The sequence below is a fragment of the Leopardus geoffroyi genome, chromosome A2 (assembly GCF_018350155.1).
Source record: "Leopardus geoffroyi isolate Oge1 chromosome A2, O.geoffroyi_Oge1_pat1.0, whole genome shotgun sequence".
NCBI classification, from domain to species: Eukaryota; Metazoa; Chordata; class Mammalia; order Carnivora; family Felidae; genus Leopardus; species Leopardus geoffroyi.
Window position 1 is genome coordinate 63,994,595 of NC_059331.1, and position 13,385 is coordinate 64,007,979.

The window sequence follows — 13,385 nt, forward strand, 5'->3', positions numbered from 1 at the left end:
GGGAGAGAGAGAATCCTAAGCAGGCTCTGCACTGTCAGCACAGAGCCCGATGAGGGCTCGAACCCACGAACTGTGAGATCATGACCTGAGCCGAAACCTAGAGTCAGACGCTTAACTGACTGAGCCACCCAGACACCCTGACAACTACATATGTTTAACATTTACTGACGCTAAGTTTGAAGGAGGCATTTTACGTGTGATTAACATGTTCCCAGCGACAACTCCCAGTATTATCCACCCGTTTGAACACTCATGTTGCCTGTGACTGAGAGTGTCACTTATAACATTTGCCACAGGCTGGGTGGCTTGAACAACAGATATTTACTTCTCACCATTCTGGAGACTAGGCATCAGAGATCAAGCTCCCCATAGAATCAGGTCTTGGTTAGGACCCACTTCCTGCCTTGCAGACGACGTCCTCCCAGCCGCGTCCCCACACAGCAGAGACGGGAAATTCTGGTGTCTCTTCCTCTTCCTACGAGGGCACTGATCCCATCTTGGGGGTTCTGTTTTCATGACCTCGTCCAACCTGAATCACCTCCCTAAGGTCCAGCCTCCTAATACCGTCACGCTGGGGATCAGGGCTGGAACCATGAACTTCAGGGGCACAAACATTCAGTCCATAACCTTTCCACGGGCCCCGCAAGTCCGTGTCTGTCTCACAGGAAACGTACACCCATGCCATCATAGCAGCCCCCAGAGTCTTCCCTTACTCTAGCTTCAGCTCAGAAGTCTTCTCCGAGGTCTCCCCTAAATTGGGTGGGGGCAAGACTTCGTGATGCATCGTCAGACGGACTTCCTCTCCACCCATGAGCCTGTGAAGCAGACAAATTATGTGCTTCCAAAGTACATCTGAGGTACAGGCTTAGGGTAGACTTGCCTATTCCAGAAGGATAACTTGGAAGGAGGAAGCAGGTTTGGGCTCCCACGCACGTCCACCCCCGGGCAATGCAATACCACTAGACCTGAGGCTTGAGGATCATTCTCTCTGGTTCCGTGGCCGCCCGTGCATGTCGCTGAGTGGCTGGGGCAAGGGGGACCTGGCACATGGGACGGCCAGGGAGACACGGAGGGTTTCAAGAGCTGTCAGTCTGATGTCTCTTTCTTTCTCTACACAGAGTCTGCAGAACATCTATGACGTCCTCAAGTGGGTTTTCGCTGTATTTCCTCAGTTCTGCCTGGGGCAGGGGCTGATCGAACTCTGCTACAACCAGCTCAAGTACGACCTGACCCACAGCTTCGGCGTCGATTCCTACGTGAGCCCCTTTGAGATGAACTTCCTGGGCTGGACCTTCGTGCAGTTGGCCTCACAAGGCACCGTGCTTCTCATCCTGAGGGTTCTGCTGCACTGGGACCTTCTGCAGCGGCCGCGGTACGTCCCGCGGGGCTCAGCCTGGGAGGGCACCAACCTTTGACCAAAGAGGGAGAGAGAGCTCCATCCTGGAGATTGCAAGACCAGAAATGCGTCCCGTCAGTGCTACACGCAGTTATAATGAGTGAAGATTGTGATTTTTTGTCGGGGTTTTTTTCCTCTTCTTTCCTTCTTTTCTTTTTTAATTTTTTTTTAATTTTCTTTTTCATTTTTTAAAATTTACATCCAAATTAGTTAGCATCTAGTGCAGCGATGATTCCAGCAGTAGATTCCTTAATGCCCCTTGCCCATTTAGCCCAGCTCCCCCTCCCACAATCCCTCCAGTAACCCTCAGTTTGTTCTCCGTATTTATGAGTCTCTTCGGTTTTGTCTCCCTTCCTGTTTTTATATTATTTTCGTTTCCCTTCCCTTATGTTCATCTCTTTTGTCTCCTATGGGTACAGTCATATGATATTTGTCTTTCTCTGACTGACTCATTTCACTTAGCATAATACCCTCCAGTTCCATCCACGTAGTTGCAAATGGCAAGATTTTATTCTTTTTGATTGTCGAGTAATACTCCATTGTGTGTGTATATATATATATGTATATACGTATATATATATATGTATACATATACGTATACACACATACACATATACACATATATATACACACACACATATATATATATATATATATATATATATATATATATACCACATCTTCTTTATCCACTCATCCATCGAGGGACATTTGGGCTCTTTCCGTACTTTGGCTATTGTTGATAGTGCTGCTATAAACTTGGGGGCGCATGTGTCCCTTCGAAACAGCACACCTGTATCCCGTGGAGAAACGCCTAGTAGTGCAATTGCTGGTTAGGGTGGTTCTAGTTTTAGTTTTTTGAGGAACCTCCATACTGTTTTCTAGAGTGGCTGCACCAGCTTGCATTGCCATCTTCTTTTCTTTTTTGATCACTGTGAGTCACCAACCCTAGGAAGGAGAACGTCAAAAGATAAAACACCAACCTGTGAGGGGATCGTTCCAATGGTTTCATTTTCCCCTATGGAAAGTGCTCAATTTCCCAACATGTCGGGTGAATTTCGTTGGTACCATAACAACTCATTAAAAAATTTTTTTTTTACTGTTGATTTATTTTTGAGACAGAGACAGAGAGTGGGGATAGGGGCAGAGAGAGAGGGAGACACAGACTCTGAAGCAGGTTCCGGGCTCCGAGCTGTCAACACAGCCCGACGCGGGGCTCAAACTCACGATCCATGAGCTCATGACCTGAACTGAAGTTGGACGCATAGCCGACTGAGCCATTCAGGCACCCCTAATAGTTCTTAAATTTACATATACCCCATAGATGAACCCATAATAATATAGAACTTATGTTTATGTTGATGTGTCTACTTACATAGACACACAATTATGTACACACACACGTCTCTGTTATTCTAAGTGGGATTTAAGTGGCTTTGCCAAGATGTCTAGAATATTGCCAGGTAGCACATTTTCAATGGCTGCCGAAGAAATGTGCTTTCCTGGGTCGGCCTCACAGTGACGTGCCTCTCCCTCTGTGACCCATGTGGCCCGCGTCCACTGACTCGCTCTTTCCAGGAGCTGTGCATTTCTCTCTAGATTCAACTGTGAGAGGGATCCTTCACGGAGAAATTACTAATGAGGACCATGTCCCTGGAGAGAACCTGTTGAGGATCACGGGCATGTTACTAATATTTTGTGTTGATGACTTTATAGACTTTTTCCTGTCCGTCCTCTCAAGGCACGCTTCCTTTATAATTGCTTCCAATCTGCTAAAGCAGCGAATGGCTTTGAATACAAATTCTAAAGGCTGTCTTGAACTGGGCACTTTCACTCTGGGGTCCATGGATTTCCAGTATCTGACTGAATTTGGAAGAGAATTCTGAGTGCTTTTCCAGCATAATTGGGTCCGTGATTGGCCCTTGTGAGTTTAATGGTTTTAAAACCTAAATTGTAGAATCCCCTTGGATGGATTTCAGGGCGCCCCAGTTTCCAGTAGCATCAAAAGACTTTTCTATTCTATTCTATTCTATTCTATTCTATTCTATTCTATTCCATTCCATTTATTTTATTTTTTACTTATTTACTTTGTGAAAGAGAGAGAGAGCAAGCAAGGGAGGGGCAGAGAGAAAGAGGGATAGAGGGTATCCCAAGGAGGCTCCGAGCTTTCAGGGTGGAGCCCCACGTGGGTCTTGAACTCACAAACTGTGAGATCATGACCCCAGCTGAAACCAACAGTCAAGATGTTTAAATGACTCAGCCACCCAGGCCCCCCGAAAGATTTCTTTTTCAAAGAGAAGTCTTCCCGTATTCCTCTGCGGAGCATAAGTTAAACCATATTTTAGAATAATGTCTGTGCTATCCACAGTAAATAGTCGGTATTTACTGCTCTTTGTCAGCGGGGAGGCCACAGGGCACTGAAATTCAATCTGACAGAGACGCTCGCTGCCTACCACTCCTTACGGATGGCTACTACAGTGACCATCCCACCAAATTAATTTGTTTTTCTAAATCCGCATCTAGTCGGGTCACTAATCATTGCCTAAAGGAGAAAATCTAAGGTTCTTAGCCAGGCCCCCTCAAGTTGCCCTGCTCGTGCTCCGTAAAGCTTTCCGTGACCCTCGCTCTACACCCGTGGGTGGCGTTTGCCTCTGGTCACCTGCCCAGTCGGGGTCTCTGGCAGGACTGACCTCTCCCACCTCCAGCACCCACCTCCCAGGGCTGGCCTGATGCCTTCCAGCCTGTCTTTCTCTGCCGGGACCACAGTGTCTTTTTACAGCGTTTACGTGTTCCTCTGCTCTGCCTGCCTGTCAGTTCCTTGGTGTGGGAAGTCTGGTGCTCTAGCTGGATCGTGGAAGAGAACAGGAGGACCCTGCCCCCTGACCCTGGCACGGTTGGTGCTGGTCCCCCGCCCCTGTTCAGCGGCGTGTCCGTGACCAGCACCCGATGCTGGTCCTGAGAGCTGAGCGAGCGAGCCTACCTCCTTGCTGTCTGTCCTAGGCTGTGCTGACCTTGAACCGCAGCCTGCTGCTGACCTTTGGCCGTGTGCTCAGAGCCCAGGCCTCCACTAGGACCTGAGCCCTGGCGGAGTCCCGGTCAGGCCCAGTGCCTCTGGACACCTTCTTGCCTACACTCTCTCTCCGGTCTGGAGCTGGGCTTTGCTGTCTGTGCCTTTGCTGGCTGGGAGGGAGCGGGCACGGGCCCCAGGACAGCATTTCTCTGCCAACATGCATATTCCTCCTCAGCCCGAAGTTTTCTGAGCACAGTTAAGGATGCACTGCGTGTTGGGTTGTGAGGTGACCAACGGGAAGTGACTCCGAGCCATTGTCCTGCGTCCGTTAGAATGACCTGACATGTAAACAAATACACTTTCCCGCCCCTACGCTCCCCCCACAACCCTGAGATCAAAAACTCTGGGGATGCATCGAGGAGATATCTGTACAGCTTTCCAGGTGATTCCTGGCTCAGAGCTGCTGATGGGAGAACTTGGAATGGGTCTTGGAAACAGGGAGGAAGAAGGGTCTCAGTCTCACCTCGTTGAGTCAGGAAAGGCTGCCGGAAGGGCCAGGCTCACTGGGGGGGTCCAAAGTCACACCTGCAGCCAGCAAAGGGGGAAGTGACCCCCCAACAGAAAAGTGTGACATGGGGTGAACTTTCACACGTTGAACACACCATTGTTCCCTTCCCCCCACAGAGCACATCAGCCTCTCCAAAGTCATTAGCCACTCTGTATGTAAACGCCCTTCTTTTGTTTTGTTTTGTTTTAACACATTAAAAACCATTATATTCTGTGGCATCTGGGTGGCTCAGTTGGCTGAGTGTCTGACTTTTGATTTTGGCTCAGGTCATGGTATCACAGTTCATGAGTTCGAGCCCTGCATCAGGCTCCAAGCTGACACTGCAGAGCCTGCCTGGGATTCTCTTTTCTCTGCCCCATCTCCCCCCCTGCTACCTTGCATTCTCTCTCCCCAAACAAATAAAAAGCCATTACGTTTTGTTAATTAAAATACATTAATTTCACACACGAGCTTATGCATTTCAACTCCACCGTGTAATCCTTGTTCACAATACGGAAGACAAGCATTCCAGAAGCATTCCTGCGCTGATACATTGATCTTGGAGTAGTGGTTTCTATAACTTTCCATTGTTTTTGTTTTTGATTTGTTTCTCGTGCTTTTGCATGTTCTGTGGATGGCGTCCTATAACACATACTTCCAAGTAGCTACCTGTGTTCTCTCATCATCGAGGTTGTGTGTTGAATAAATTCTATCTTTGTTCAATGGTGATGTCAGGCACAGAAAAAGTAATAGAGAGCAGGGGCCTGGGTGGCTCAGTCAGTTAAGCGTCCAGCCCTTGAGTTCAGCTCAGGTCATGATCTCACGGTTCATGGGCTCGAGCCCCACATGGGGCCGTGTGCTGACAGGTGGAGCCTGTGTGGGATTCTCCCTCTCCCTCTATCTCTCTGTCCCAGCCCACTCTCACTCACTCTCCTCCCAAAATAAGTAAATAAGCTTAAAAAATAATAATAATACAGGGGCACTGGAACGTGGCGGTGGGCATTTTATGTTATATGCCTTTTTATCTTAAAATGGGTTAGGACTCCCAGGAAACTGCAGAATTAGTACAGAGACCCTGTGTGCCCTTCTCCCACCTTAACTCATTTCACGATCAAAATGGGTACCAGAACCCGTTTAACGATCAAAACACATTGGCATGTTACGGTGGTGTACAGGTGAAGCTGAAGTTTACTTTAAAGTTAAAATGTGCCAGGTTGAGAATCATAAGATTGAAAACTGAGCAGCTCCGATCTGAAACAAAGAAATTAGAGTTGAAAATTAAATTCGTGTTCATCCGACACTCACTAAATCCCTTGTGTGACAGTCCGCTTACACCATCCAGCCTGAACCATGTAACTGTAGCTTTTGGGCTGTTCTGGAAACGCCGGCTTTATTTAAGTGACCTGTTTGGCGACAGTACTTAGATGACTCCTCGTGACAGTCTTGTGATAAATTCTTCCTACTCCTCGCACGAAAGTCTGGCATAACTTTCTTAGCCGTAAAATTGAAAACCGGCCCTAGTTGGGCAAACATCCACTTTGCTGTCTTTTTGGAATACGTGCGTTTCCTTCACGTTAGGAGATAAATGTGGACTCTTGTTCGTTGTCATTAAACCCGATGGCAGAAATGGGGCGTGTGCTCAAAGCTGATAGTGCTGTCTCAGGGCCGCATCTTCTTTTTTTTTTTATTTTATTAAAAGAATTTTTTTAACGTTTATTTATTATTGAGAGACAGAGAGAGACAGAGCATGAGCAGGGGAGGGGCAGAGAGAGAGGGAGACACGGAATCCAAAGTAGGCTCCAGGCCCTGAGCTGTCAGCCCAGAGCCTGACGTGGGGCTTGAACCCATCAACTGTAAGATCACAACCTGAGCTGAAGTCAGATGTTTCACCCACTAAGCCACCCAGGTGCCTCCCAAGACCGCATCTTCTGTGTTGACAGGTGTCTGACCTTCCTCGCCCTCCCTCTCTTGGACTCTTCGAGTTCCTGTTCCCACGTGTGAATGAGCTCTTCACTTTATGTTCCCAGAGGTCACGCTGCCATCCAAGGCACGGTCACGTCTTCCAAGGATATAGATGTGGAACGAGAGCAGATACGAGTGTTGAAAGGAAGGACCAGTGAAGACCTTCTCGTGTTATGCAACCTTAGTAAAAGCTATGGAGGCTTCTTCAGGAAGACCACCGCTGTGCAAGATATCAGCGTGGGCATACGAAGAGGAGAGGTAGGTGCCATCTAATCGTACCCTTTTCTGTTACAAACCCGTGTATCTCCAAACCGTGGATTCTGCTGTGTTGTGCTCAGAATAGCTGAGGTCAGAGCTGAAAGTCTTCGCATTTCTGGAATTTCTGCAAAACTCAGTAGACACAGAATCTAAGTGGAGAGTCTATTGGCTCTTTCCCTGGGGAAGCTTTGTTGCTGATGGCATTTATTCGGTTTCATAACTTTAAAATTTTCACGTGGTTGAGTTTTAATCGCTATTTGGGCTGCAGGATGACATTTTATGGAGTGCCAATATTTTCTCAACCCAACTCATTAAGGGGACCTGTTCTAACTCTTCCTGGGACGTCAGTACTTTTTAAATGGCCAATTAAGCCCACCTAGCAAAATGCTCTTCGGGAAAGGCAAAAGAACAGTCACACCAAAGCAATAGCTTAGAATTGCTTTTCATGGGATGGCATTAATTCTAGCAGGAATGTTTAATCAGAACCGATAGAAGCCATGCAAATTGTTCCTGATCTGTGCTTAATTGCATAAAAAGAAACCAAGTCTGAAGATGATTACCTTTAATTAACTGTTAAAAACATGAGGTTCCTTGCACTCATATTGTTACAAGCTCCTGAGGCATTCCAAGTAGGTTACACGGTTCCCTGAGCGACAGTGAGGCTGTGCTGTGAGCAGAGAGCGGCATTCCGAGGTGAAGGGAAGCCCGGGGACCGATGTAAACCGATCTAGGAACGGCCTCACGAGCTGCACTCTGGTTTGTGGCTGCAGAGGACAGCATGCTAAGGAAGGAGTGTTTTCGTGGTTGCTATTTGCCACGGAACTCAGAGACTCACTGTGCAACCTGTGGTGTCGTATCGAACTATTTTTTTTTTTTTTATTTTTTTTTATTTTTTTTTTAATTTTTTTTTCAACGTTTATTTATTTTTGGGACAGAGAGAGACAGAGCATGAACGGGGGAGGGGCAGAGAGAGAGGGAGACACAGAATCGGAAACAGGCTCCAGGCTCTGAGCCATCAGCCCAGAGCATGACGCGGGGCTCGAACTCACAGACCGCAAGATCGTGACCTGGCTGAAGTCGGACGCTTAACCGACTGCGCCACCCAGGCGCCCCTCGAACTATTTTTTTTAACTTTGCTTCAAAAATCTGCTTCAGTGTGGCCGCTACCTGTCCATGGTAGTTTTAAGCCAAAGGGTACTAGAAAAACTTGGAACGCTTTGTAAGGGAGATGCTCTGAGATGATCCCAGATGCCACGTATATTGCAGTTCTGATTGCTCAGCTTTTTTTTTCCTTTTAATGTTTATTTTTGATGGAGAGAGAGAGAGAGAGAGAGAGAGAGAGAGAGAGAGCATGAGCAGGGGAGGGGCAGAGAGAGAGGGAGACACAGAATCGGAAGCCGGCTCCAGGCTCTGAGCTGTCAGCACAGAGCCCGACGCGGGGCTCGAACCCACGATCCGTGAGATTGTGACCTGAGCCGAAGTCGGACTCTTAACCGACTGAGCCACCAAGGCACCCCTGTTTGATGAACTTGCTTGATGGACTTTTTATGAACGTGGCGGTTTAAATGCTATGATGTAAAGTGCTTTGTGAGAGCCGGTAGACGAGGTGGAGATGACTGAGATATGTCCCTGTCCCTCTAGGAATTCATAACCGGGTAGGAAACGGAGGGCTGTGAACACAGTGTGTTATGTAGCAGCGGCCGTGCTGCCCCTGGCAGGATGAGGGTGACGGCACCTGAGTGGCACTGCCTTGGAGCTGCAGGTCCAGAAATGGCAGCTGGACCCCGTGTCAGATGGTGTGGGAGACCCAGTGGGATGGGAAGGCATGGATATTAAAGCAGGTGGCAGTTCAGATGAGCAGCTGTCGTCCGGAGCCCCCAAGTAGGGTCCTGTGCTTAGATAGGGCACAGCGCCAGGAAGCCCAGGACAGGCACTTTGCCAAGATTCAATGAGCCAGGTCAGCCGGGGTTAGTAGACAGAGAGCCAGCTTTTGCCATAAGCAACAGAGAGGTCTTGGGGGGACATTGTAAAAGCCACACAGACCGTCTGTATCCTAGAACCTCCAGCTGAGAACATGCTGCGATACGAGGTCAAGACCAGGTCTGGAGAAGACAGCAAAAGGGCCGTTTTTCCCAGGGAATACAAGACAACAGTGAACCCCCAAACCACGAAAGACGTTGACTTGGTGCTGAGTGTCAGAGTTTAGAACTAACATCTGTCTTAACTAATGTCAGGATCAGCCTAGATCTGAATTGGGGGTGGGGAGAAGAGGCAGGGGAGGGAGGAGGACTTTGTGCGGTGGAGTCAAGGGCGTAATGATTATAACGACGTGGCTTCCAAAAACCGTGGTCCTCCCCAGACGGACACAGTTAGGACCTTGAGGGGACGGGAGGTCTCCTCACAGTCCCAGGTAGCTGCCTTTACTCTGTCTTCCGGGGTGTTGCTTACACGCATTTACTGGTCCCCAGTGGTCGTTGAAATGGTTACTCTGCTTGGCCACCAGTAGAATTTCCAAAGTGCGTTGCCATCTGCAGAGTGCTCGATACAACCGGGTGACGTCCAGGGTCTGCAGGTATCGAGGTGCAGAAACGCCAGCTCCGAGCCGGCTTGAAGTCGTGAAAGTCAAGGCCATCTGCTGTAATTCAGAAGTTTTTTCCCTTTCTCGTTCCCTCCCGACAGTGCTTTGGGCTCCTGGGGGTGAACGGGGCCGGGAAGAGCACCACGTTCAAGATGCTGAATGGAGACACCCCTCCGACCTCAGGACACGTGGTCGCCAGGACTCCCACAGGGTAAATCCAGACGTGGTCTTTCTTACTGGGTGTGCACAGAATGAGGGGCCCTGGAACCGAGCTCCACGTGCCCCTCCCGGCGAAAGGGAAGAGCGTCCAGTGCTGTTGGGATGAGCTCCATGTGTCCAGCCAGAGGGTCAAGGGCGCGTTGGCCAAAGCAGCTAGGGCTGACCTCTGCCGTGGCGCTGATGGGGTGGAGGTGTTGGCCGCTGGCTGCTGAGTGGGCAGGACATGAGGGGGGCGCTGGCTCTAATTGCTTTACCAGCAGATCCAGCTTCAGACGCCCCCGCCCGTGCAGAGGTGCAGAGGTGGTTTCCATCTTGGGCCACCCAGACCCCCTCTTTCCAGTGGATGACCTGATGGCTTCGGGTGGGGGAGAGCGAACATATGAATCCAGATGGTGGCATCCGGGGGATCAGGGAAGACCTCCATGCCCCTTGCTGCCCATACCACGGAGGATGCTGGGTGTTCTCCCCGCTGGAGCCTGCCCGAGGCCGGCTGGTCCCATCCGGGCCCTGTGGGCAACCCTCAACACAGAGCATTATCCCCGCGTGCCACTCCTAACACGGCCTTTTAGGGTGTGCGTCACCCTGTCCTCTGGTTCCTTCCAAGCTGTGGTGCCCACCTGGGAACATCTGTGGGCATGTGGGCGCCTTTAGAGACGTGGCCATCCAGTCGGCAGGGCCTCTGTCTTCCCCGTCCCTGCTCGATCAGGACTGTTCTGGGTTTTTTCTCTCCTAAAAAGTAGAGGCGCCTTGTTGTTAACCTCTCCAGAGGCTGGGTTGGCTACTTGGCTTTTCCTCTGCTGAGTCCGTCCCGGAGCAGCCCTGCTCCCCCTGCACTCCTCTCCCACCTGCAATCGTACAGCTGTTTCTACGACAGCAAATTCATTGCACCCTGGTAGCTTTGATAATAGATTTCAGACGTCTGTGGCTCAACTCGTGAGGATAACCATGTGCCTTCTGTACCTCCTTGGAAGGTCCTTATATAAATAGTTGATTTCAGTCTGTCTGCTTGGGGGTAACAGTCACTCTTAAGCCCACTTGGAAACAATGTGCTCTAGGTTTTTAAATTTTTTTTTAGTTATTTTTTTAAATGTTTATTTTTGAGAACGAGACAGAGCGTGCGGGGGTGGGGGGTGGGCAGAGAGAGAGGGAGACACAGAATGTGAAGCAGCTCCAGGCTCCGAGGTCTCAGACGCAGGGGCTCAAACCCATGGACCACGAGATCACGACCTGAGCCCAAGTTGGATGCTTAGCCGACTGAGCCACCCAGGTGCCCCGTGAGGTTTTTATGTATAGGTTCAAATAGACTATTGAAGAAAATTGTTTGAAAATATGAAATCACCCATTTATTAGCTAATTCTTTGCATTGATAAATACATATTGTCATTGTATGATGTGCCAGGCACCCGGAAAGCAAAAGATCTTGTACTCCTAAAATGCAGTGTTACTGTCTCCTACTAGCATGATTTAAACATACATTCATATCTGTGTGTTCTATACAGATGAACTATGTGTTCGTTTTATCTGTTACCTGCGTGTGAAGTGTGCGTGGTTAAATGTGGTATTTGTGTGAAGTGATGCATATTTTATTTATTTTACCTTTTTATTTTTTTTTTAAGTTTATTTATTTCGAGAGAGACAGAGAAAGGGCACACTTGAGTGAAGGAGGGGCAGAGAGAGAGGGAGAGAGAAACCCAAGTAGGCTGTTAGCCTGGAGCCTGAGGCGGGGCTCGAACCCATGAACTATGAGATCATGCCCGAGCTGAAATCAAGACTCATGTTTAACTGATCGAGCCACCCAGGTGCCCCAAGGGATGCATATCTTAAAATCAGACAAGAATATAAAGATCATTTGGTATACTTCATTTATATTATTCCAGGAGCATTTCTTAATCCCACTCAATAATTGTTATTGTTTTAATTTTTTTGCAAATCTGGTGAGCACGAAATCTCATTGTTAATTTGCACTTCTTTCATTATTCATGAACTTGAATGCTTTTCCCACCTTTATTTGTAAGGTGGGTTTCCTTTCTGCCAATTGCCTGTCAAGGCCTTTGTCCTTTTCTCTTTAAGGTTGTCTGTCTTTTTGTTACTCGTCAACGTAAAGGTTTTCCATACATTCAACTGGGAACTAATCTTTTGCCTGTTTTATGTGTTTGAATAAATACCTTGTATTTTAACTTTGCTTTAAGTTTCTGTGTGTAGAAATTTGCAGTGATGATGGAGCCAATTTATCAATTTTTTTCCTTTGTTATTTCTTGTTCTTTGAATCTTAAGAGATTGTCCTCATTCTGAGGTCATAAAGCTTAACATTCACGTCTTAGATTTTTTTTGTGTGTGTGTATTTATTTATTTATTTAAAAAAAATTTTTTAACGTTTATTTATTTTTGAGACAGAGAGAGACAGAGCATGAATGGCGGAGGGTCAGAGAGAGGGAGACACAGAATCTGAAACAGGCTCCAGGCTCTGAGCTGTCAGCACAGAGCCCGACGCGGGGCTCGAACTCACGGACCGCGAGATCGTGACCTGAGCCGAAGTCGGCTGCTCAACTGACTGAGCCACCCAGGCACCCCTGTTTATTTATTTTTGAGATAGAAACTGAGTGCGAGCGGGGGAAGGGTGAAGAGAAAGGGAGACACAGAAGTTGAAGCAGGCTCCAGGCTCGGAGCTGTCAGCACAGGGCCCAATGCAGGGCCCGAACTCATGGACCGTGAGATACTGGCTTGAGCTGAAGTCAGATGCTTAACTGACTGAGCCACCCAGGTGCCCCTCATGTCTTTAATTTATATGGAGCTTATATTTAGATCCACTGTATGGTAGAAATACACAATAAAACCTTGGTTTGTGAGCATGATTTGTTCCCGGAACGTGCTTGTAATCCAAAGCACTTGTATATCAAAGTGTATTTCAAGAGTCCTTGGCTCAGTTGTGATCATGTGACATTTGGTGTCACGTACGACTCGTATTGCAAGACATCGCTCGTGTAGCCACTTAAAATTTGTTAGAAATGTTAGCTTGTCTTGCGGAACACTCGCAGAACAGGTTACTCACAATCCAAGATTTTAGTGTAATTTGATTTTTTTTATCCTGAATTCTAATTGGCTTAATGCCGTTTTCTCAATGAGGTGTCTTTTTGTCCATCAGTTAGAAATACGTCTGGTGCTCAGCTGCTCTGCCTGTCTCTTCTGAGTTCTTGACTTTCAGAATTGTTGTAACTCTTTTGGGACCTTTATTACATATTATTTTTCAGGATCGTCTTACCACCCTCTATAAAAATGTCCCAATATTGACATTTTGATTGAGATCGCATCACATTTATACGATAATTTGGGGAAATTGAGCTCTTGCTGCAATTTTCTCTGCCTTTTCCATGACAATGGTATCTGTAGGCATTTATTCAGTTCGTTTAGAAATATT

General features: G+C 47.8%; 1 protein-coding gene across 1 annotated transcript in view; it reads left to right on the forward strand.

Moving 5' to 3' along the window:
• ABCA13 (ATP binding cassette subfamily A member 13) overlaps nt 1-13,385 on the forward strand; it is a 402,236-nt gene that overhangs the window by 303,097 nt on the left and 85,754 nt on the right. The window contains exons 53-55 of the mRNA XM_045494253.1: nt 1,119-1,372; nt 6,981-7,173; nt 9,853-9,962. Coding sequence (XP_045350209.1) covers nt 1,119-1,372; nt 6,981-7,173; nt 9,853-9,962 — 557 coding nt within the window. The remainder of the gene's footprint in view (nt 1-1,118; nt 1,373-6,980; nt 7,174-9,852; nt 9,963-13,385) is intronic.